Source organism: Dromiciops gliroides, chromosome 2, assembly GCF_019393635.1.
Source record: "Dromiciops gliroides isolate mDroGli1 chromosome 2, mDroGli1.pri, whole genome shotgun sequence".
In the NCBI taxonomy this organism is placed as follows: Eukaryota; Metazoa; Chordata; class Mammalia; order Microbiotheria; family Microbiotheriidae; genus Dromiciops; species Dromiciops gliroides.
This window is the reverse complement of record NC_057862.1, coordinates 655,939,470-655,964,277: the sequence shown is the minus strand read 5'-3', so window position 1 is coordinate 655,964,277 and position 24,808 is coordinate 655,939,470. Positions and strand designations below refer to the sequence as shown.

The window sequence follows — 24,808 nt, the reverse complement described above, 5'->3', positions numbered from 1 at the left end:
AGGATGGTCTCCACAGAGACCTTCTTCCCCCAGCCCATGGGCATAATCCCAGATGGCCCCTTTGCAGCTGGCACTCACTCCGGTCTCAAGGTTCCACCTCCTTTCCCCTCCGACCCCTGTAAAGGACAGCTGTCACTCTGCCAGGAGGTGTGACCTGCCAGTTAATCAGTAACTAGGTGTGCAGGGACAATGTCACAAGCCAGGGAGAATGGGAATTACACACAAACACACTCCTATTACACATATTACTCACTGTCTTCTCAGGAAGGAATTTCCAGTGTTTAGGAAGAAATGAGTGTTTCACAGCTAAAGATGATCTGCTTTTTCCACCCTCCCCATCCTTAGTCCTACTCCCCAAGTGTGACTTCAGGACAAAGAGAGGGTCAGGTAGGACCGTCTTGTAGCTGGTTCTTTTCATCTGAGCTGTAACATTTGGAGAGGAAACAACAATTCTGGTCTCCAGCCTCCCACCCTGGCTTAGTGACCATAGCTGGAAGGACTATCAGTTTTATACCATTCTGAGAGGAAAGAGGAAAAGGACGATGGTAAGGCCACCAGGGTTTCCCCTCGCCTTGCTACCAATGCTTCTCACCACTGGGTATAAGATGAGCTCTTCACATCAGAGGATTAAGAAGCAGAAAAAACCTAATCCCATTCATGATTCCATTTTCTTTTCTTTTTTTCTTTTTCTTTCTTCCTTTCTTTTTCTTTTTTTGGCAGGGCAATGCGGGTTAAGTGACTTGCCCAGGGTCATACAGCTAGTAAATGTCAACATGATTCCATTTTCCTATGGAGTCATCCATCATGAGCTCTCTTTTCTCTTCTTTTCTACACCTAGTCTATAGAAGGATATGACAACCCCTTCCAGTGTCTTTGCCAAGAAAACCCCAAACGGAAACATGAGAAGTTGGAAGTGACTGAAATGATGGAACTTTTTTTGAATACCTAGTCTATATCACCCCCCAATCTCCTCTCCTTTGCTTTAGTCTTTGACAAAGAGATGACTCTTCTCATTACTGGTCAATCAATCAGTTAATAAACATTAATTAAGCATTAACTATGTACCATGAGACATCCGAGGGAACATCATACAGAGGCAAGGTATTTGCTCCACCCTATGCTGAAAGCCAAGTTACAAAGTTTCTTTTTGGAAAAATTTGGAAATACTTACTAAGAACTAGAACTCTAGACCAAAAGAGTTCAGCACAGGAACTCACAAAGAGCCTGTGCTTCCAAAGAGTATGCTGGGAAGTAATTGAGTCAGTCAATAAACACTGATTAAGTGCTTAATATGCTAAGGCCTGGGGATACAGAGAAAGCTAAAAGCCAAGTCTCTGTTCCCAAGGAGCTCACGTCTAATGGGAGAGACAACATGTGAATAAATAAGTACAAACAAGACATATACAAGATAAAATTTTGCTGCCTGGGGTAAAGAACACCTAGGTCAAACAGAAAACTGGGCTTCAGGAATTAAGGAGGGTGGGTGGTGGGTGGAGTAAAGAGACAGAGAACCTGCTACAGTTGGAGGGAGAGAGAGAGGAGCTCACCTAGCTAGTAGCTTCCTATCTTAATTAATTATTCTTGGTAACTAAATGCTAAGCTCAGATAATTCTATATTGCCAAAGTTCTCCAAGGGTTGTAAGTGCACCCTCGACATTATTTGGTACTCTGAGGCAAAGTCCTGGTTATCCTACCCTAGTTTTGGTTTTGATGTGATGGGTTCAACTACATCAGAAATCATGGCCTCTGGGTCATGTCAATGCTACTGCAACCCTAGCATTGTTATGATGGTCTTCAGAGTAAATTGCACTTACGTAATTTCACTTATTCATTTATTTGTTTTTGTTTGGACTTGTGATTTCATTGGTTAAGGGAACAAAGCTCCCATACCAAAGCAGATCAACAGTGGTAGAACAGCTTATAATCTTAGAGAGCAGTCTAGGATACTGACAGGTTAACTGATGTATATTGATCATAAACAGTTCCTATCTATTTCACATTATAAATTCAGAAGGCATGTTTTCATTGGCCTGGAGAATGAATAGCAGTGGAAGAAATCCCCAACAAGTGCCCAGGTGGTACAATATGACTATTCTTTTTTTAAAAAATAATATCTTATTTTTCCCCAATTGCATGTAAAAACAATTTTTAATACTTAGGGTTTTTTGAAAGTTTTGGGTCCCAAATTTTATGCTTTCCTCCCTTCCTTCCCCCCCTTCCCTGAGATGGTAAGCAATCTGATATGGGTTATACATGTGCAATCATGTGAAACATTTCCATATTAGTGATTTTGTGAAGAAAACAAGAAAGAGAGAGAGAGAGAGAGAGAGAAAGAGAGAGACAGAGAGACAGAGAGAGACAGAGAGAGGAAGAAAGGAAGGAAGGGAGGAAGGGAGGGAAGAAAGAAAGAAAGAAAGAAAGAAAGAAAGAAAGAAAAAGAGAAAAGTGAAAAATATGCTTCCGTCTGTATTAAAATGCTATCAGTTCTTTCTCTGGAGGTGGAAAGCATTTTCCATCATGAGTTCTTTGGGACCGTCTTAGACCACTATATTGCTGAGAATAGCTAAGTCATTCACAGTTGTTCATTATAAAATGTTGCTGTTACTGTGTACAGTGTTCTCCTGGTTCTATTTACTTTGCTCTGTATCAGTCCAGTATGACTATTCTAAAGCTTCTCTTATCCCCTGGAGCATCCTATATCACCTCTTGCCCCTTTCCTCTTTGCAAGGTTCTCTGCTATTTTACTTAGGAAACAGAGACTATTCATCATGAGCTCTGTTTTCTTTTTCTATACCTAGTCCACATCATCCTTCATCTCCTCTCCTTTGCTTTAGTCTCTGACAAAGGGGTGGCCCTTCTCATCATCCAGGCTAATCAATCAACAAACATTTATTAAGCATTTCCTTCCTACCTACTAGGAACTATTAGGTCATGATGTCAAAAATAAAAAAATACCTAACTTCAAGGAACCTAAATTTTATCAAGCAACCCTTCTCTTTGGGGCCCTGATCCCATTGTTTCCCTTCTTCCCTGGAGTTAACCCTCTGCTCCCCCTGTCTTCTCCCCTTTCTCATCTTCAATCTCTCACCTACAGCCTTCCTACAAGCATGCTACAGGTTCTACCAATCCTGAAAAGGTTCTGCCTTTCCTTCAAGCTATTATCCTATAGTTCTCTTCCCCTTCAGAGTCAAATTCCTGAAGAAAGCCCCCATTTCCTCACCTCCTTCTCACTCTCTAGCAATGTGACTTCCAACTCCACCAATAGTCCTCTCTTGCTCAGTTCAGATACTGCCTCTTACATGAGGTCTTTCCTCTTCTTTTCTGTTATTAAAGCCCCCCCTTAAAAGTATTTCATATTTATACACCTGGACACTATTTACACCCTCAGTAGCATGCAAGCTCCTTGATGTCAGAGATTTTGTCTTGGCATTCCCAGTGCCTAGCACATTGTTGCTCAGTCATTTTCCGTTATATTAGACTCTTTGTGACCCCATTTGGCGTTTTTTGTTTTTGTTTTTTTGTGGGGCAATAAGGATTAAGTGACTTGCCCAGGGTCACACAGGACTTTATCCACCTAGCTGCCCCCTTGATGCCTCTTGTTTTCTTTTTTCCTCTTTTCCTTTTTTTTTTTTTGTGGGGCAATGGGGATTAAATGACTTGCCCAGGGTCACACAGCTAGTAAGTGTCAAGTGTCTGAGGCTGGATTTGAACTCGGGTCCTCCCGAATCCAGAGCCACTGCTTTATCCACTGTGCCATCTAGCTGCTCCCTTCATTCGGCATTTTCTTGGCAGAGATACTAGAGTGGCTTTGCCATTTCCTTCTCCAGCTCACTTGACAGATGAGGAAATTGAAGGTTGAGTGACTTACCCAGGCTCACACAGCTAATAAGTGTCTGAGGCCAGATTTGAACTCAGTCTTCCTGATTCCAGGCCCAGCACTCTATCCACTGCAGCGCCATCTAGCTGCTCTACCTAACACATTATAGGCACTTAATAAATATTTATTGAATTGACTAGAAATTCAATGTGCTCAGCCTCCTTTGGTAGAAGGTGTAGTCAAGAAGACACCAGGGAGAGAAGATTCATCTCTTGACCTATGATTTCTTGACAGCTAAATCTCTCGGTCCTTACCCTTTTTAATCTCTCTGCTGCTTTTGATCTGGTTGACTACTCATCATGCCCTTTTTTCCCCAATCAAATTCTCTTTCCTCCTTTGGCTTTCAAGAAACTGTTGTCTCCTGGTTCTTTTCTTGTCTGTCTGACTCTTCCTGCTAAGTCTCCTTCACTAGATTATTCACCCAGCATCATCCATATCACATCCTAAGTCTTGGTATGACCCAAGGCCCTGGTACTGGGCCCTCTTCTCTTTTCTGTTCCTCTTTCTATTGACAACATTAGATTGTCAGGTCTTTGTTTATGTCTTTGAATACCCAGTCCCTAACACACAGGAAGTGTTTAATAAATCTTTGTTGACTGGTGATCTTATTGACAACAATGGGTTCAATCATCTCTTGGTAGATGGTTCTCAGATCTCTCTCTCTATTTTTCCCAATCTTAATAGTATTTTATTTTTTTCCAGTTACATGCAAAGATAGTTTTCAACATTTGTTTTTATAAGATTTTGAGTTCCAATTTTTTCTCCCTCTCCCCTCCCGTCCTTTCCCTCCCCTGTCTCCAAGACAGAAAGCAATCTGATACAGGTTATACGTGTACAATCACATTAAACATATTTCTGCATTAGTCATGTTGTGAAAGAAGAATTAGAACAAAAGGGAAAAACCTCAAAAAAGAAAGAAAAACCAAAAGAATGAAAATAGCATGATTCGATATGCATTCAGATTCCACAGTTCTTTTTTCTGGATGTGGAAAGCATTTTCCATCATGAGTCCTTTGGAATTGTCTTAGATCATTGTATTGCTGAGAAGAACTAAGTCTTTCACAGTTGATCATTACACAGTGTTGCTGTTACTGTGTACAATGTTCTCTTGGTTCTGCTTACTTCACTCAGCATCAGTCCACTTAAGTCTTTCCAGGTTTTTCTGAAACCAGATCTATATATTCTGACCTAATCTCTTTTTTTTGTCGGGGCAATGAGGGTTAAGTGACTTGCCCAGGGTCACACAGCTAAGTGTCAAGTGTTTGAGGCTGGATTTGAACTCAGGTCCTTCTGACCTTGACCTAATCTTTCTTCTGAACTCCAGTCTCACATCACCAACTACTTGATGAATGATTCACTGGCATCTTAAACTGGATGTGCCCAGAATGGAATTTATTACCTTTCCTTCTCCTCCAAACCATCTTCTTTCCAGTCATCCTTAACTCTTCTCTCTCTCACCTTATGTATTCCATCAGTTGTCATGTTTTGTTGATTCTGTCTCCATATCGCTGCTCACATATGTCCCCTTTTCTCTACTCATATAAGCATCACTCTTGCTCAGGCTCTCCCCAACTGTCCCTCAGGCCAGCAGTTCTCAAACTGTGGTCTGGGAACCAAAACAATTTTTATAATGATACTGAGATATTTGAATTTTGAAAATGGTAACTATTTATAGATGGAATCCACATAAAATCTTTTTTTGGGGGGTGTCCTTAATTTTGAGGGTATAAAGGGGTTTTTGAGATGAAATTGTTTCAGAACTGCTGCTCTAGACTATTATAACAGCCTCTTAAATTGCCCTGACTGCTTCTGGCCTCTCCTCTCTCCAATCTATCTACCACATAGCTACCAAAATCACCTTCCTAAAGCATAGGCTGGATTGTGTCCATCTCCTGCTCTATAATCCTCAGGTTTTCTCTATTGCCTCCAGGATAAAATACAAATTCTTCTGTTGGTCAATTATAACCCTCTGCAGCTTGGCTCCAGCCTATCTTTCTAGATTCACTTCATATAACTTCCCTTCCAGCCAAAGCAGCCTCCTTGCTTTCCATCTCCTATGACCTTCCATGGGGAGAATGATTTTCCTTCTTATTTTTTGCTTTTTAGGATCCCTAGCTTCCTTCAAGGCTTGGTCCAGATATCACCTCCCACAGTAGACCTTTCTTCTTCCCTTTGGTTGTTCTGCTCTTCTCCTCTTGAAGTTGTCTTGTATTTTTCTACCTGGACATGTTATATCCTCTCAGGAGGATGTAAGCTCCTTGATGGCAGGGGTTTTGTTTAGGTATCCCCAGTGCCTAGCACATAGTAGGTACTTTATAATATTTCCTTAATTGACCTGAAATTGAATGTGCTCACCCCCTTTTGGTAAAAGCTGTAGCTTAGAAGGAGCTGTCAGGGAGAAGACTCATTTATACTAGCCCTAGGACATCTTGGGTAGAATAACTATAGTTTCTACAGCAGTTACCAGGGAATAGCAATTTCTCCTGCACCTGGGTGGAGCTTCTTTAATTCCTTCACTTAGGATCTTTTGCCACTTCTCCTTTGGCTGTTGGGACTGCAGAAGGCAAGGAGGAACCCCCCCTCCCCAGAGGGCAATGACTGTTAGCCTGGGAGAGAAATTGCACTCTTCTGGTTTGGGGAAAGGATGGTGAGAGGGAGCCACAGTGATGCGACTCCTTTGTCCAAGCACCTGGTACCACAGGTGTTGTTTCATCTTGCCCTCTGCGTTCTCTTACTTGGATGATATCCCTTTTTCCATATAAATATTTTATTATTTTCCAGTTACATGTAGAGATAGTTTTCAACATTTGTTTTTATAAGATTTCTAGTTTCAAATTTTTCTCTCTCCCTCCCCCCCCCTTTCCCAAGACAGCAAGTAATCTGATATGGGTTATATATGTACAATCACATTAAACATATTTCTGCATCAGTCATGTTATGAGAGAAGAGTCAGAGCAAAAAGGAAAAACTTCAAAAAAGAAAAACAACAACAAACAATAGAAATAGTATGGTCTATCTGCATCTAGATTCCATGGTTCTTTTTTTTTTTTTCTTTTCTGGATTTGGGAGCATTTTCCATCATGAGTCCTTTGGAACTACCTTGGACCATTGTATTGCTGAGAAGAGTCAAGTCTATGACAGTTGATCAGCACATAATGTTGTTGATACTGTGTACAATGTTCTCCTGGTTCTGCTCATCTCACTCAAGATGATATCCCTTTTACGGAGGCTTGGGTCAAAATGCAGGTTCCTTGGGCTTAACGATCAGTCATTCTACCAGTATTCCTGGTGCTTAGCACAGAGTCAGTTAAATAACTGCTGATTAAGCTTCCTTATTATTATTTTTTGGGGGCAATTGGGGTTAAGTGACTTGCTCCATAATATACTCTTTTATTTTTGTTTTGTGAGGCAATTGGGGTTAAGTGACTTGCCCAGGGTCACACAGCTAGTAAGTGTCAAGTGTCTGAGGTCGATTTGAACTCAGGTCTTCCTGACTCTAGGGCTGGTGTTCTATCCACTGTGCTACCTAGCTGCCCCACACAACATACTTTCTGATCCAATGACACTGGCCTCCCTGCTGTTCCCTGCACAAATCACTCATCTCTGGACTTTGGAATTTCCAGTTTTCAGTGGTTGTCTTTCATGCCTGGAATGCTTTCCCTCCTCATCTCCATCTCCTGGTTCCCAGCTAAAATACAGCTTCCTGCAAGACACCTTTCTTGTCCCCCTCAATGCTACAGCCTTCCCTCGATTATCTCCACTTTATCCAGTGTATATCTTGTTTGTATATAGTTGTTGGCACGTTTTCTCTCCTTCTTTACCTCCCCCCTCCAATTAGATTGTGAGCTCCTAAAAGCAGGGATTTTTTTTTTTGGCTTTTCTTTGTATCCTGAGCCCAGTACACAGTGGGTGCTTAATCAATGCCTGTTGACTTAAAAACTTATTGGTTGATTGACTCCACTTACTCCCACTGGAATCCTGTGTCTAGTACTCTTAAAGTACCAATAGTAGCCAAGGGCCAGGGTTGGATGAGATTAGAGAAGCATGTGTTTGGCTAAGATGTATGTCACATCCAGGGAAGACCTTTTTGGGTACATAGAAATAAGCTCCTTCCCCTGGGGCTGGCATGTTCCTTATCTCCACTTTTTTCCTGCTAAAGCAGCCAGAGCTGTTTGGCAGGTTCCCCAAGCATAAGATACTACCCTCTGTTGTGCAGCAGAGGGTTGGGGTGCTCAGCAGTCTGGTTCTTAAAACCCTGATGGGTTAGGTATTGCTGAGTTGGTAGCAGGGTCATTATTCAGGGGCCCTCTCCTCCATGGGATTCCCTGCTACTTATTCCCCTATGCCTCCATTTCTCAGTATTTGTGTCCTAAGCCAAGAGTCACTTCCAACATTTTAAACTACTCTTACCAGAACAGATGAGGTCTTGTAAGAAGTCTTCCCTCTTATTTCCAAAGCTCATAGCCCCAGGCAACACAGAACAGTGGAGAGAGCTGGGAATCGGGAGGTCTGATTCCATTATGGATTCTAACCATTAGTAGCTATGTGACTGTGGGCAAATGAACCTCTCTGGGCATAAATTTCCTCTTCTGAAAAATGGAGATAGCAATATTTGAACTCTCCTCATTACCAGGAGGTTCTGAGGAAAGTACTTTGTAAACTTCAAGGCACCATTTTAATTCAGTGGCAAGAACAGAGGACATGAAGTCAAGGGTCTAGATAAGAATCATGGCATGGCTGTTTACAATCTCCGTGACCTTGGGGAAGTCATCTAATCTTTCTGGGTTTCATTTTCCTCATTTGGGAAATGTGAGGTTTGGATTAGATGACACTGAAGGTCCCTTCCCATTTGAAATCTATGCTAGCTTTTTTTTTTTTGTCCCAAACTATAGTTTCATTGGTATTTTATTGTTCAGTCATTCAATTATGTCTAACTCTTTGTGATCCCATTTGGAGTTTTCTTGCAAAGATATTGGAGCAGTTTCCCATTCTCTAGTGGATTAAGGCAAACAGAGGTTAAGTGACTTGCCCAAGGTCACAAAGTTAGTGAGCAGTCTGAGGCTGGATTTGAGTCTATCCTGACTCTAAGGCCAGTGCTCTATCTACTGAACCACCTTGCTGCCTCACTGGTTATAGGGAGCCCTCTACCAATGCAGACTGACATTTTTGCTGCAACTTACAGTCTTAAAGAAGGGATTCTTTAACCATTTTTGTGTACTGCTCCCTTTTAGTGATATATAGCCTATGAACTCCTCAAAATCATGTTTTGAAATGCATAAAATACACAGGATTGCCAAACAAACCAAAGGTTAGTAAAAATAAAGATATACTAGTTTTTTCTACCCAAGTTCACAGAATTCTTGAAATCTATGCACAAGTTAAGGGCCTCTGCCTCAGAGAGTTTCCCAGGGGCACTGAAATATGAAGAGAGACTTACCTAGTGTGTGTCAGCTTCGGGAACTAAACCTAAGTCTTCCTGACTTTGCCATTGAGCCCAATGGACCACGTGATTTTTCCATCTGATTTGCAGACCAAACCTTTGGTACTATCTGTGGTCTGCCCCTTTAGAATGTGAGCTCCTTGAGAGCAGGGGCTGAAGACAGCAAGAAAGAAAGAACTTTGCTTTTTGTATGCCTAGCAGTGAGCAATGATGCTTTGCATATCTGAAGTCCCTCAATAATGCTTTATTCATTCATTCAATAGGCCTGGCTGTTTCTCTCTCTCTCTCTCTCTCTCTCTTTCTCTCTCTCTCTCTTCTCTCTCTCTCCTTTCTCTCTCCCTCTCTCCCCTTCTCTCCTCCCCCACACATTTAACCCTCTCATTTTACAGATGGAACTGAGGTCTAGAAAGAATCAATTTGGGGGCAGCTAGGTGGCACAGTGGATAGAGCACTGGCCCTGGAGTCAGGAGGACCTGAGTTCAAATCCGGCCTCAGACACTTAACACTTACTGTGTGACCCTGGGCAAGTCACTTAACCCCAATTGCCTCACTAAAAAAAAAAAAAAGAATCAATGAATGGCAGTTGGCATTTAAGTGCAAGTCCTCTGATTCTGAATCCAAGGCTCTGTTTTGTTTCTTGTATTTGTATCTCCAGTACAGAGCCTAAAACAGTAACAGCTAGCATTTATATAGCACTCTGAGGTTTGCAAAGCACTTTATCTGTGGTATCTCATTTGGCCATCACAACAACTCTGTGAGGCAGGTGCTGTTATTATCCATATTTTTCAGATGAGGAAACAGGTGGTGGGGAAGAGAAATGATTGTTCAGTGTCATTGGGTCACATTCCTGGTAGGGTCTGAGGTAACATCAGAACTCAGGTCTTGCTGACTCCAAGTCTAGCACACTATCCATTGCCACACAGGAGATCCTTAGTAAATTCCTATTAAATGAATAAAGGCTATTTCCACTACAGCATATAGCTTCAATCAGAAAACTCTTAGAAGGCTTAACCACTAAATTACAGATCTTTCCCCATTGCAGGGATAGGGCAACATGAGGAACTTCATGTTGGATGTTAAAACTTCATGGCGGGCAGCTAGGTGGCACAGTGGATAAAGCACCGGCCCTGGATTCAGGAGGACCTGATTTCAAATCTGGCCTCAGACACTTGACACTTACTAGCTGTGTGACCCTGGGCAAGTCACTTAACCCTCATTGCCCCATAAAAACAAACAAATAAACAAACAAAAAAGAAATCAAAATTTAAAACTTCATGGCAGTGAGGGTTGGAATCGATCATGGAAGGAGAGTGTTGGGATGTGGACGGACATGCTCTGGACTGAAGCATCCTTCAGGGTAGAGAACATTGGGCTTGAAGGCAGAGGAGCTGAGTGTGAATCTTATCAGCCACTAGGCACCTCTGTGGCTTCAGGCAGGTCAGAATCTTCAGGCACCTAGATCTGAGATAAGAGCTTTATTTCAGCAAGGGTCTTTCTCAGCTCCACACCTCCTATGATGACCAGTTTTGCCCTCCCCACGGGTAGGTGTGACTTTGGGACCACAAAAAGGGCCCATGACTGAGCTGGTCCTTTAGAAAGGTCTCTGGTCAGGGTCTCCTGGGCAGATCAGAAAAGGTGGGGCACTGTCCCCTAAACTAGTACACTGAGGAAAAGCAGACACATAGAAAAGAGGGACCTACAATGACTTTGTCTTCCTGTTGAAATACCATCTTTTACCTCTGTAAAACAATGGAGATGGAATTGATGATGGCTAAGATTGCTTCCAGATCTAACTTTCTGTAATTCTGTAAAAAAAAAATTTTTCATTTAATACCAAGAAAGGCAGAATGACACAGTGGATAGAGAGCCGACCTCAAAGTTAGGAAGATCTGTGTACAGGTCTCAATTCAGATACATAACGATGTAGTGGCCCTGAGTGAGTCACTTAACTTTCCAGTGTCTTAGCCACCTCCCTAAGGTTAAAGGTTGCAGAACAGATGCTGAGAGACAGAGAAAGTCTCCTTACCTGGAACTCCCCACACAGATAAGGAAAAAAAAAAATCACAGGTGCAGTGTAAAAAAAATGCCAAAAAGGAAATGACTATCTCTGAGGAAGGTATTTAGAGCATAAACCTCTGCAGAGGCAGAAGCTCTCACCTGGGAAGCCATTCAAAGGCTAAATTACAAGATACTAAGAGTCCTTCAGTACATACATTTTGCAAGGCTGACCCTGAGGGATCGCTGAACTCCAGGGCCACCAAAAGGTTTGGGAGGGTTGAGAGAAAGAAAGAGGAACAGAGGCCTATGGTTCCATCTATGTCAGGGAGGACAGGGTCAGGCTTACATATCCAAGTGGGTCATGTAAACCTAAAACACCCCTGAGCACAAATGTCTGGGGACCAGATCATTAGGCAGATTCAGAAGGTCTGCCATTGGAAGAAGGTTGAAACTGGAGTGTCATGATCTCTGTGATAAGACTGCAGGTGATTGGGTTGAGGTGTGGCAAGACAGACCACCCTAGAGAGTGTTCAGTTAGAATCCTAAAACTCAAAGGAATTTGTGAAAGTACAATCTAAGGGGCAGCTAGGTGGCGCAGTGGATAAAGTACCTGCCCTGGATTCAGGAGTACCTGAGTTCAAATCTGGCCTCAGACACTTGACACTTACTAGCTGTGTGACCCTGGGCAAGTCACTTAACCCCCATTGTCCCCCCCCCAAAAAAGAAAGCAAGTACAATCCAAAGAAGACCACCACAAATGTAGCTGAGATAGAAGAACAATCCCTTCCTTCTGGTTTGTGGGGTTCAAAGGATTAGAGCCAGGAGGTACCCAAAGGATCAGCCAGACCAACCTTTTCATCTTAAAGATGAAGGAAATGGAGACCCAGAGATTTTAGTGACTTGTTAAAAGTCACTTAGGCAGTAAGTCACAGAGCCAGGATTTGAACATTGTTGGCCCTCTTTATCAATATTCTGAAGCTGCCTTCAGAAACTGACCTAACATGGAATATGACCTAAATTGGTCCTCATACTCTAGCTTAAGCCCATTTCCTTTGGTTCTATCTTAAGTGGAGAGTGGATAGTCACCATCTTGGACAGAACTACCCTCCATAGCTTTCTTCTTTCTAGACTGAGAATGCCAGTTCCTTCAAGCTTTCTTCAAAGTTCTAAACCTGTTGTAACAGCCCAATTCCCACCCAGGACCTTGGGGGCAGATGTATCTTCTCTCTCTCTTTTTTTTTTTTTTTGGTTGTTTGCTTGTTTTGGTGAGGCAACTGGGGTTAAGTGACTTGCCCAGGGTCACACAGCTAGTAAGTCTCAAGTGTCTGAGGTTGGATTTGAACTAAGGTCCTTCTGACTCCATGGCCAGCGCTCTATCCACTGCGCCATCTAGCTGGGGGGGCAGATGTATCTTGAAAGTGGCATAGAAATCCCTGGTCAGCAATTTCGCTGCCAACAAAACATACACAGTTTCCGTCTTTCCTTAACTAGTGGCTAGAACAGAACTTGTCCAACTACCCCACAACCCATTGGCTCAAACTTGTCTGACTTGTTCCTTATGTCTGGGGGTGGGGCAAAGTGGAGAATGGAAGGGGGATCCATGAAGGGTATAGATAGCACTGGCCCTTCCCACAGGGACCCCAGACACTCCCACCTCTATCCCAAGACCTCCAAAATCTGAAATAAGAAAGTGGGTTTAGAATGGGGCATCTTGTGGGAAAGGAGTCTTTGAGATATTGGATCCTGCTCATCAACTGAACTGCAGCCTAAAATAACAAGACTTGATGGAAGCCTCTCCCCTCCCCCTGGACAATTGTCCTCTATATTCCTGTCACCGTCACCTTAAGCAATCTTCACTTCCCATTGCCCTGACTAGAGGGACTATGTAGCTGCCAGCCTATTGGTTTAAATAGCAGGTCCCAACATTGCTGCCCCACGAATAAGAAGAGGGGATAGAAAGGGTCATTCTTCTCATAACACCTAAACAAAAACATTTTTTCTGTTCCTTGCATTGCTAAACTTGCTGAGTTAACTGATGAAAGGGGCAGTGTGTGTTGTAGGAGAATTCCGATGTGGGAGAGGGAGGGAAAGAAAGAGGAGAAATGGAAGGACAGGGAGAGGGAAGGGGAAAGGGAGAGGGAGAGGGAAGAGGAAAGGGAGAGGAAGAGGGAGGGGGGAGGGGGAAAGGGAGAGGGAGAGAGGGAGGGAGAGAAAGAGGAGAAATGGAAGGACAGGGAGAGGGAAAGGGAAAGGGAGAGGGAGGGGGAGGGGAGGGGGAGAGGGAGAGGGAGAGAGGGAGGGAGAGAAAGAGGAGAAATGGAAGGACAGGAAGAGGGAAAGGGAAAGGGAGAGGAAGAGGGAGGGGGATGGGAGGGAGAGAGAGATCGATCCCTTCCAACACTCTACAATTCAGGCACACTGGCCTATCTGCTGTTGCTCATACCCATAGCTCTACCTGCCTATTCAGGGGCCTTCGAATTGAACATTCTCCATCCCTCTTCACTTGATCCTCTTGGAAATCCTGGTGTCCTTTATGACTTAGTTTAAGGGCCATCTTCTACAGGAAGCCTTTCTTGGTTTTTACTTTCTCTCCCTACCTCCAGCTACCTTCACTTGTATTCATTTCATATATATGCATAAATATTCTGATATATATGTGTGTATATACATGTGTATATTCTGATACACATACACATACATATACATATACACACACTTATATTCTACTATGTTGTCTCCTCTATCAGAATGTAACCTCCATGAGGTCAGGGACTGTTTCATTTTTATCTTTGCACTCTCCAGGCTCAGCACAGGGGATGCTTCATGATGCTTGCTGATTAACTGACTGGTTATAGCCTTCAAAAAGCAATCTCTCCAATTGTAGAGTTTGTAGGTTTGGGGGTTTTTGTAGAGTAGATAGTTTTCCTGTCTACCTTGCAGGGTTATGTCATGAGGTTTAAATGAGCTAATGCTTGGAAAGCCTAAAAAATGCCAGCTATCATTATTCTTATGATATACCATCCACAATTTCTTTTCTGACCTTTCCATTTAAAACCATCCCAATGCACTTGAAGATTTTAAAGCACAAGGCAAATAAATACATTTTCCTACAGACCAGGCCCTGGGTGTGCCTCCCTAACTCAAAGGCAGACTTGAGCGTGATAAGAAACTGAGTAAAGATGATGAGTGAAATGGAGACTTTTAATAAGTAATGAAAATCAAAGTCAGTCAATTAAGAATAATGAAGGCTGGGGAAGCTAGGTGGTGCAGTGGATAAAGCACTGGCCCTGGATTCAGGAGGACCTGAGTTCAAATTCGGTCTCAGACACTTGATACTTACTAGCTGTGTAACCCTGGGCAAGTCACTTAACCCCTGTTGCCTCAAAAAACCAAAACAAAACCAAAACAAAAAAACAAAAGAATAATGAAGGCTGATGACATATAGGGCACACATAAACAAACAAGGTCAACAAAGCTTTATAAGTACCCAGATGAGTGTGTGGAACGGCATGTAGAGCAACTAAATTGTCCTTTTTTAACAAAATTATTTTATAGATACATGTATAGTATGCATCATATATACACACATATGTGTAACATATATTTTAAATTTATATATATATTAACCAAATATCAAAATAATTCAGACCACATGATTTCATTTGAGGTTAAAGGCAACATTCTGCTTATTTCTTATGATGGTTACTAATTTCATGTATTTAAGAATTACTTATATTGACCCAATGATCCCTTTGCTGGGACTATACCTAAAGATATAATTAAAAATTGGAGTTATCAATGCAAAAGTATAGAGTATAGAGACAGCTAGATGGCTCAATGGATAGAGCACTGGACCTGGAATCAGGAAGATCTAAGTTCAAATCTGACCTCAGACACTTACTGTGTGACCCTGAGCAAGTCACTTAGCCTGTGCCTTAATCCATTAGAGAAGGAAATGGCAAACCATTCCAGTATTTTTGCCAAGAAAACCCCCATTGGCAATATTGGCATGATATGGTCCATGGGGTCGAGTCAAAAAGTTGAATATGACTGGACAACAACAATACAAAAGTACTCATGGCAGCTTCTTTTGTAAAAATGAAAAACAGGAAACAATGAATAAAGAAAGTCAAGTCAAAATAACAATAGACACAGGAACTATATGAAGGAAGAGAACTTTAAACTGCAACAAGATTATGGTTAAATAAAATGGGCCATCTTCTAATTTGTTAAAATTAATGAACCATGCCTTTCCTTTTTAAAAAATTAAAATGATAGGCAGTGTGTTTCATATTACCCAACAATTTTTTTTCTTTTTTTTTCTTTTTTTTTTTTTTTTGCAGGGCAATGGGGGTTAAGTGACTTGCCCAGGGTCACACAGCTAGTATCACATGTCTGAGGTAGGATTTGAACTCGGGTCCTCCTGACTCCAGGGTGGGTGCTTTATCCACTGTGCCATATAGCTGCCCCCTCTAAGTTAATTTTATAATACAGGAAGGTTATAATAAGGAAGCTCTACTTGAAAAACTTTTTAACCCTCTCAAACTAAACTTAATAAATGTTTAACAAAAAAAAAAACTTAAAAAAAATTTAAGGTAACAGGTAACTGGAATGTGGAGCAACAAGTGTCTATCAGCAGTCCTCTCTTCCCAGGGAGCAGTATCTTAGTTGGCTTCAGGCCATGTTTATGTTGGGGAGAGGGGGGCAGGGTTCAAGTTCTCATTCAAACTCTCACCTCTACCCTAGAGTCAGTCTGCAGAGGATAAAAATAACAGCTGTTCAACCTGACTGAGGAAAGTCACTCATCCAAAGCAGGAGGTGTAGACTGTGTTTATTTTTCTGTGTTATTTGTGAGCAGGGGAGAATTAAGATGAAAAGATGAGGAGGAGTGAGAAGATGAGTTTGTATCAGGGCAGTTAGCTGAGTAGGGTACTGAAGGAATACTCAGGACCAAGGACACCGCCTCATTGGGAACTCAAGAACTGAGGGACTGTGAGGCATGACAGACCCCCCCTGAAGGTCATAACACTCATCGCCAGGAAATCCTTCTACTTAGCCCTCTCTCACGGTGCTGGAAGCATCAGAACATGCTTTTGAGTTGGGAGTACAGAAGAAATCCACATGTATTTGCTCATTCAGTAGACAGTTGTGAGTTCACGATTTGGTAACACTTACAGTTCTGGGAGATACAAAGAGAAGTTTCTGCTTTGAAAGAACTTAAAGCACAATAGATCAAACAAGAACCCGAAGCTTTGGGGGTTAGCTCCTAACCTTTCCTACTCAATTCATAACTGTGACCATAGATTGCACCTTCAGCCTGGCCCAATGATCAAACAATTTCTGAGGATACATTACTCTACACCCACTAGAAACCACCTGAGAATTAGGGAAGAGAGCCTATTGGAGACTTAACCTCTGACCCCAAGAGGAGAATGTGGCCACAGCCAGAAGCTATTGTCAGTTAAGTTCCAAAGATTTCAAAGAATTTGGGGGGGGGGCGGTGCAGGGAGAGCAGCTACAAAAATCCAAGAATCCAGACTTGGTGGGATAATAATAACAGCTCACGTTTACATTACTTTTAGTTTGTAAGAAAACAACAAAAAACCTTTTCCTTAAAAACAATTTAGCGTGTAGCCATTATTATCCCTATTTTATAGATAAAGAAACTGAGGCTCGAGGAGAAGTGAGTTATCTATGGTCACTGACCCAGGTAAGGCTAGGTCCTTTCTATACACCACAAGGTAGGTATTCAGTCTCTGTCTTCTAGTAAAGAAGGCAAGAGTGAAGCTGCCTGGGGTCCCATGCTGTCTCATTTTTGCTAGAGTGGACCAACCGAAATATACCCTGCCTCAAGTGTCCGTGGAGTCATGGGGATCACACAATTTAAAGGAGGGGAGACAAAGCCCAAGGTAGCACCAGGGATTATCTACCAGGAAATACAAGTCAAGTAGAAGAGAGAAATCTTTATTGATAGCAAGTTTCGAGAGCCCAAAGGGAGAGGGCCCCAGGGAGGGAAAGAGGGAACAAGACTTGTCACTGACGGCTGAATTTTTGGTGGGCTGTGGTGGGTGCATGAAGGAAAGGAAAGGCTGGTTGGAGATGGGAGATGGGAGATGGGAGATGGGAGAGAGAAGAATTGGAATATGAAATCTTAGGACCAGAAATGAGGTTTGGTGACCTGGAGCCTTATGGGAAGAAATGCAAAAAGTACAAGAAAGAAAAATGACCTAGAGAAGAAATGAAACTGGGAAGAGTCAGGGACAGATGAAGAGAAGTCACTGGGAGGCAGAGCAAGGAGGGGATGGTTTTCTAGAGTTAGGAAGAAAGGGATTGAAGGACTAGGGATAAAGATAAGTGAAAGGTTCCTGGATTAAGCATTCACTTTGTTAATTTAGGGAACAAGAATAGAGAATTTTGTTTTTGGGTAAAGAGAGGAGCACAGAGGGCAGGTGGAATAGTAGGGGAGAGGGAGAGAGGAATAACGAGTGAACCTGTTGGCGTGCAGATGAACTAGTTGTACTCAAGCAGGAGTAGATAGGCAGGGGGGGCCAGACTCAAATAGATGGGAGGGGGGACATGGACAGATGGGGGAAGACAGGTGAGCAGGTAAAGGGACAGAAAAGGGGAACAGATGGTGACAGGTGAGCTGGGAGTACGACAGGTGAGATAGGAAGAAAGGCTTAGGAGAAGGGAAAACAGGTGAGTGGTGGACAGAGAAGGGAAGATAGGTGACTGTGAGAGAGACTCCTGAGTTTGCCAGAATCACAGAGGGAAGGACAGACAAACAGAAGAAATAGATGAATAGGGAGAGAATTAAGCAGGAAGGAGATAGGTGAGTTCTCAAGAATAACGAGGGTAGGGGAGCAAACAAGTGGTCAGTGAGTGGGGAGGCAGTTGAATAGGAGGGAGATAGGTGAATGAGGACAAGTGGGGAACAGGTAAGCAGACGGAATGACAGGTAGGGGTGACACAGGCAGCAGGGCCTTTGAGGAGCTGGGATCGAGGAGGTGGAGGGGACAGACAGACAGAAGCGGTCAGTGATCGGGGAGACAGACAGAAGAGTCGAAGGGAGATGGACAGGTGAACAGGGTACAGACAGGTGGGCATGGCAGACAACAAGGATGGGTGTAACACTGCACGAAGGAGCTCCCTGGGCTGGGATCGCAGAGACGGAGGGGACAGGCAGACAGAAGCGGTCAGTGAGTGGGCACTACTGAGCAGAGGAAGACAAGGTGAACGGGGGCACAGGTGAGAAGGGAAATGACGGACGGGCAGATGAGCACGGTGTGGCGGACAGCAGAGGTGACACGGGCAGCAGGGGCTCCCGGGGCTGGGATCGCAAAGGCGGAGGAGACAGGCAGTCAGAAGCGGCCAGTGAGTGCGCACGGCTGAAAAGGGGAAAACAAGGTGAACCGGGGCACAGGTGAGGAGCATGACGGAAGGACAGGGATGGACCCAGGTGGTCACGGCGTGGTGGGGGCAGCGGAGGTTCCGGGGCCGGGCAGAGCGATGGGGGAGCCGGGGGGGGGGGAACAGACGGCGGGGCCGGGGGCCGGCGCGGTGGGGCCGGCCCGCAGGCGGGCTACTGGGCAGCGGGCGGCGCGCGTGCAAGGTACCTGCGTGGGGCCGCGCAGCTCGCCCACGTAGTACTGCTCCAGCCAGCGGCGCGCGTTGTCCGAGTGCCGGTGCGGCGGCCCGTCCAGGTCGGCGCTCACGTCGCGGCCGGCGCGCGCCCGCAGCAGCTGCTCGCCCCCGGGGTGGCGCCGCACGAAGCCCGTGAGGTCGTAGAGGCGCGCGCCGCGCCGCACCCAGCAGGCTCCGGCCGCGCAGCGCCGCTGCACCTCGGCGGCCGAGAAGAGCGGCGGTGGCGGCAGCGGAGCGGAGGTCATGGCCGCAGAGGAAGCGCAGGAGCCAGGGCTCTTCTGCTCTCAGGCACCGCAGCCGCTCCGCTTACAACCCCTGGCCAGGGGCCCGGCCCCGCTCGAGCCAGCCGCCGCCTCGGCACACCTGCTCATTTGCATACCGCCAGCTCCCGCGCTCCCATTGGCTGCCGCTCCCGGCCCGAGAAGCCGGGGCTGGGCCTCCGCCTCCGGATTGGTGGAGGACCGGGAGAAGGGGCGGGCCAGGTTCGGGCGGTGCCGTCCGAGGCAGGATGGGCGGCCGGGTCCCTGAGAGGGAGAAAGCCGAGTAGGTGAGGGCGGCGTAGCCCCAGGGATTTGGAAGCGGGTGTCGGCCCGGTAGGGTGATGACTTGTTGCCTCCCGGCGCTGTGCCGTCAGTCAGGAGTCTTGGAAGAAAGGCCTCTGGAGAGCGGGGCTCCTCCCGAGAAGAATGAGTCCTCAGCCTGCCCTTAGGAAGCGCCCTCTGTGTGCCAGGAGCTGATGGAGAGAGGCAAGAGGCGGTCCTGCGCTGCAGGAGCTCACACAAGGATTCATGAAGCGCCCATTGTGTGCCAGGTGCTGATAGAGAGGAGCAAAGGACGATTCTGCCCTGCAGGAGCTCACAAAGCATTCATGAAGCACCTACTGTGTGCCAGGTGCTGATAGAGAGGCGCAAGAGATGATCCTGCCCAGTAGGAGTTCACACAAGCATTCATGAAGCGCCTACTGTGTGCCAGGCACTGAGTTAAGCGCTGGGGACACACAGAGAGGCAAAGACAGTCCTACTTTCAGGGAGCTTCCGTTCTTTTTTTTTTTTTAAACAAGCATTTATTCTCTCCTTCCCAATGCCTATTCCCCTAACAATTATTTTAAATGCATAACATATATGCATAGTCCAGCCAAACAAATACCCTCATTGGCCTGTCCAAAAATATGTGTCAAGTGGCTTCCATTCTAATGGAAGACAAGTTCTAACTAGGTCCATAGAAGATTTAGGCTGAGTAGAAGGAAGGTCAGAGAGCAGCTGGGATTGGGAGGTGAAGAAAGGCCTCCTGAGGAAGGCAAGACTTGACCTGAGGATTGAAGAGAATCAAAGAAACTTAGAAGCAGAGGTAAGTGGGTAGAGTGTTCTCTCTCTCTCTCTCTCTCTCTCTCTCTCTCTCTCTCTCTCTCTCTCTCTCTCTCTCTCTCTCAGTGAGGCAATTGGGGTTAAGTGACTTGCCCAGGGTCACAATATACCATCATTCCAGTCACCTAGTATTGTAACCTCATTCATTCTTTTTTTAAACATTCATCTTTTTGAGTTCTTTTTTTTTTTTTTTTAGTGAGGCAATTGGGGTTAAGTGACTTGCCCAGGGTCACACAGCTAGTAAGTCTTAAGTCCCTGAGGCCACATTTGAACTCAGGTACTCCTGACTCCAGGGCTGGTGCTCTATCCACTGATCCACCTAGCTGCCCCGGTAGAGTGTTCTAGGCAGGGGATACAGCCAATGCAAAGGTATGGAGATGAGAAATGGAATGCCATGTTCAAGGAACTGAGAGTAGGAACATAAAATGGCAAGCTGTAGGGTACCAGGGAGAAAATAGTATGTAGAAAACCGGAAAGGTAAGAAGGTGAAGGCTGAAGAAACTTAACTGTTTTGCAAATGGGAAAACAGCCTCCAAGAGAAAATGCTTCGGGTTAGATTGGAATGAAAAGGGGATGGACCTAAAAAACAAAACAAAAAAGGATGGTAGGATTTGGAGCTGAAGGGATTCTTACACAGCCCAGCCTTTCATTTCTTTTTTTTTCCCAACCTTTCATTCTACAGTTGAGGAAGCTGAGACCCAGAGAAGGGGCTTCCTCAAGGTCAAGAGATAGGAACTCATAGGACTAGGATTTGAATCCATGCTCTCTCTACTACAAATTCAGTGCTTATTAAACTACACTTTGTTGTCAAAAGTCAGCCCTCAACTCACCATCTCTCACTTATTTCTTCAACAAGTTTTTATCAAACAAGATAATATATTTAAGACTCTTGACACACCTTCAAGTATAGATGTCAGCTATGATTGGCTATCTACAATATGATTGGCCCTAGGCTTGGGGGAGAAAGAAAGATAATTACGGCACATACTTGCTCCTCAGCCTATTTTATAATCTAACTCTACTGAACTAATATAGCCCAAAAGAAAAATACAACTTTGTTTTAGGAAGTAACTGAAGGATTTTTTTTTAACCTGTGATTTTACCTGTGTAAGGGGAGCTTGGAGAAGAAAATTACCTTTATAGCATCTTAGTTACCTGGATCACTGGGAGATTATATGACTTTTTTTCAGTCACAGATTCAAGGGCAGAACTTTAACTCTGAGGTCTGCTATGGAACCCCACCTCCTAAGGGCACTGAAGAAATATTAGAGCCAACAATTTAGCCTATCCAAAGTAGACTCTCTTGGACTTCCATGGGAGGGAGAGAATGAGCATTTATTAAGCTTAATTCCAGTGCTTTCCCTCTGTTAATTATTTCCTATTTATTCTGTATATAGCTTGATATATATTTATATAATTTCTTTACATGTCTCCCCCATGAGATTGCAAGCTCTTTGAGAGCAGTGACTGTCTTTTGCCTCTTTTTGTATCCCCAATACTTGGCACAGTGCCTGACCCAAGACAGATGCTTAATTAATGTTTACTGATTGATTTATTAAGTGCCGACTGTGTGCCAGGCACTGTGCTAAGCTCTTTATAATTATTATCTTATTTGATCCTCACAACAACCCTGCAAGATAGGTGCTATTATTACCTCCATTTTATAATAAGGCACACATCAGTTAAATGACTTGTTCACGATCACAGAGCTAGAAGGTGTCTGAGGCTGGATTTGAACTCAGATTTTTCTAAATCTGGACCCAGAAGTCTTATCTACTGAGTTGGTACTTAAATGCTAAATTGTAGCATGGTCACAACCAGGTAACTGTCCTTCCTAGCTCTCAGTCTTATTTGCTTACACTCCTGCTCTATAGGGAGTACAGGGGCTGTGTCTGACCATACTTTGCTCCTCCTCTGTACCATGAAAATGAGCATGAGCTGTGTCTAACATAGGGCTTTTTTTTTTTCACAGACCAATGTGGGTATTTACCTTGTGTCCCTGGAGAAAGCTGAATGTTTCTGAAGAGGTCAGTGGGGGGGGGGGTAGAAAAGCATGCTGCCTAATAACCTGGCATTCTGAGGAATGTGCCCGTGGTTGACTTGGGAGAATTCAGTCCACCCCATCAGTGTCAGAAACAGCCCAGACTAGATCTCTGATCTAAAGACCAGCCCCCTTCACAATAGAAGCTGCTACTTTTGCTCTTCCTCTAAGGCTGATAGCAACCCAAGACTCCTCTTTCTTTTTCTCATCTAAGTATCTCCTGCCCATAGGGCCACTTCTGATATCCAATTCTTCACCACATTTATTTATTCATTCATTTATCCACTCATTTATTTATTTATTCATTCATTCATTCATCTAATCATTCATTCATTTATTTATTTTCATTTACGTATCTATTTATTTATATGCTTATTTATCTGTTCATTCATTCATCTATTTACTTATTCATTCATTTATCTATCCATCTATTTATTTATTTATTCATTCATCCACCCATTTATTTATTTAGTCATTCATTTATTTAGGGGTGGTTGTTTTTTTTTTGTGGAACAATAAGGGTTAAGTGACTTGCCCACAACTAGCCCTGTATTTCTGTAGTTCTGTACTCCAGGTAAAGAACTCAAGTCATCACTTCCCAGGTTGCACATGGTTGGGAGTGTTTTCACATGATGTTTCTAAGACTTGGTAGGGCACCAAAGTTTTACTGCCACAACTTAGTTAACAGAAATTTTGTGAGATCTGGTGTTATAAAAGTGGATTTTTATAAGGTAAGGGAGGGAATTCACTTTTATTCACACAGGTCAGACAAGCCAGCTTGGCTGAAGCATCAAGGCCCCCTGAGGGAGAGACAGGAGGTAGCATGTGCCAGGGAAGTAAAAACTGCCACCACCACTGCTACCACTTTGACCACGATCTTCCCTCAGAACCTGATGGAGACAGCCTAGGACCCTTTTCACATTTTGATTTTGAAAACAGGTCAGAATTCTTCCACTGGTGAATGCTTCTATTGCAGGAATGACTGAGGAATTTTAAATGCTCATCTGTAATTGCAATAGCCTTGGGCAGCCCAGGTATAAAGGTGGTAAATAGTTGCCAAAAAGAAAGCCAGATGTGACCTGTGTTAGAATGACAAGAATACAAATATGTAATTAGGTTAGCATCATTAGTGGGTAGGTGCCAGACAGTGGCTTGAGGCATATGAAGCACAATGGAGAGGGAACCTGGCATAATGGACAGGTTACAAGACTTGGAATTAGGAAGACATGGGCTCAGTTCCCTGCCCCAGTACTTACTGTGTGACCAGGAGCAAGTCACTCCCCAGTTCCCCAGTCTATTAATTTCCCAGCACTCGGTCCTCCATTCTACTGTAGCTACCTGGCACCAAGGCACTTAAGAAATGTTTGTTGACTGACTACACAGAGATGGCCTTGTCTTTGCCTTGCCATCACCCACAAATGTATCCCTCCTGTGTTCATGAACTCTGGAATTCCTTTATCTGATCATATTTATCATCCTATCTTTCCTTTTCCCCCTCGGTCACGCAAGATTTTAATTTTTTTAGAGTTTTATTCATGTGTTTTGTTTTTATATTACACGCATTTACAGATTACTTCCACTCCATGAGAACCCTCTCATAACAAAACCAAACACTTATGTAAAACTAATAATACAGTGACATCATCTGAAAGTTCATGTAACATTTCACATCTGGAGGATACCCCCCACCCTAACAACATTCTTTTAAAAAAATTAACATAAATCTATTTTCTCTCCCACTTTGCACCCCATCGAAAACAACAACAAAGTTCTATCTTTCCCTTTGCCTTCTGACCCTTAGCTCCATTTTTCATCCTTATGGTGACCTTGATTCCCTCCCCCTCTCCTTCTAGGCCAGTTCTGCACTGACTACTCTTTCCTTCTTCTCTATCTTTACCCCTTAGTGAACCACTCCAACTCTACATTAGCCTCTGCTCTTGAATCTTTCACCCCTCTATCCTTTTTCCAGTCATTCTTTGGTAAACTCCAACCCTGTTTGACTTGCTTTTCCTTTGCTTCTGTTCACATGCTATCAGATGGAGCTGGAGGAAATCGTTAAACCATGTTGATTGGGTCCATTATATACTTAAACTATATAATTTCCAATAGACTCTCACTCCTGCAAGGCAATCATTCTACTCCTCACATTGATTTCCTATTCCCCTCTCAAATCTCTCCTAGCACCCTCTCTCCACTCTGTCCGCTGGTCCTACATTTCACTGAAAAAAATGGATGCTATTGGACTGGGCCCTTCTTTTCCTCTTCTTATTTCACATGACTCCTATATCTTCCTCCTCTATTTCCTCCTTCACTCTGCTTTCAGATGAAGATGGAAGCCTCCTCCTTGCTGAGCTCAACTTCTCTACATACACCCCAATTCCATCTAATTCCCCCCTGGTTTTTTTTTTAGAAGATTTCTATTAGCATTCTCATTCTTTCTTCTC

General features: G+C 43.8%; 1 protein-coding gene across 1 annotated transcript in view; it reads right to left on the bottom strand.

Annotated features, from left to right (window-relative positions):
• The window catches only part of FA2H (fatty acid 2-hydroxylase), a 92,751-nt gene extending 73,485 nt beyond the window's left edge, over positions 1–19,266 (bottom strand). The window contains exon 1 of the mRNA XM_043988806.1: positions 18,932–19,266. Within this exon, the coding sequence (XP_043844741.1) occupies positions 18,932–19,204 (273 nt within the window). The 5' untranslated portion in view covers positions 19,205–19,266. The remainder of the gene's footprint in view (positions 1–18,931) is intronic.
• Positions 19,267–24,808: the final 5,542 nt, after the last annotated feature.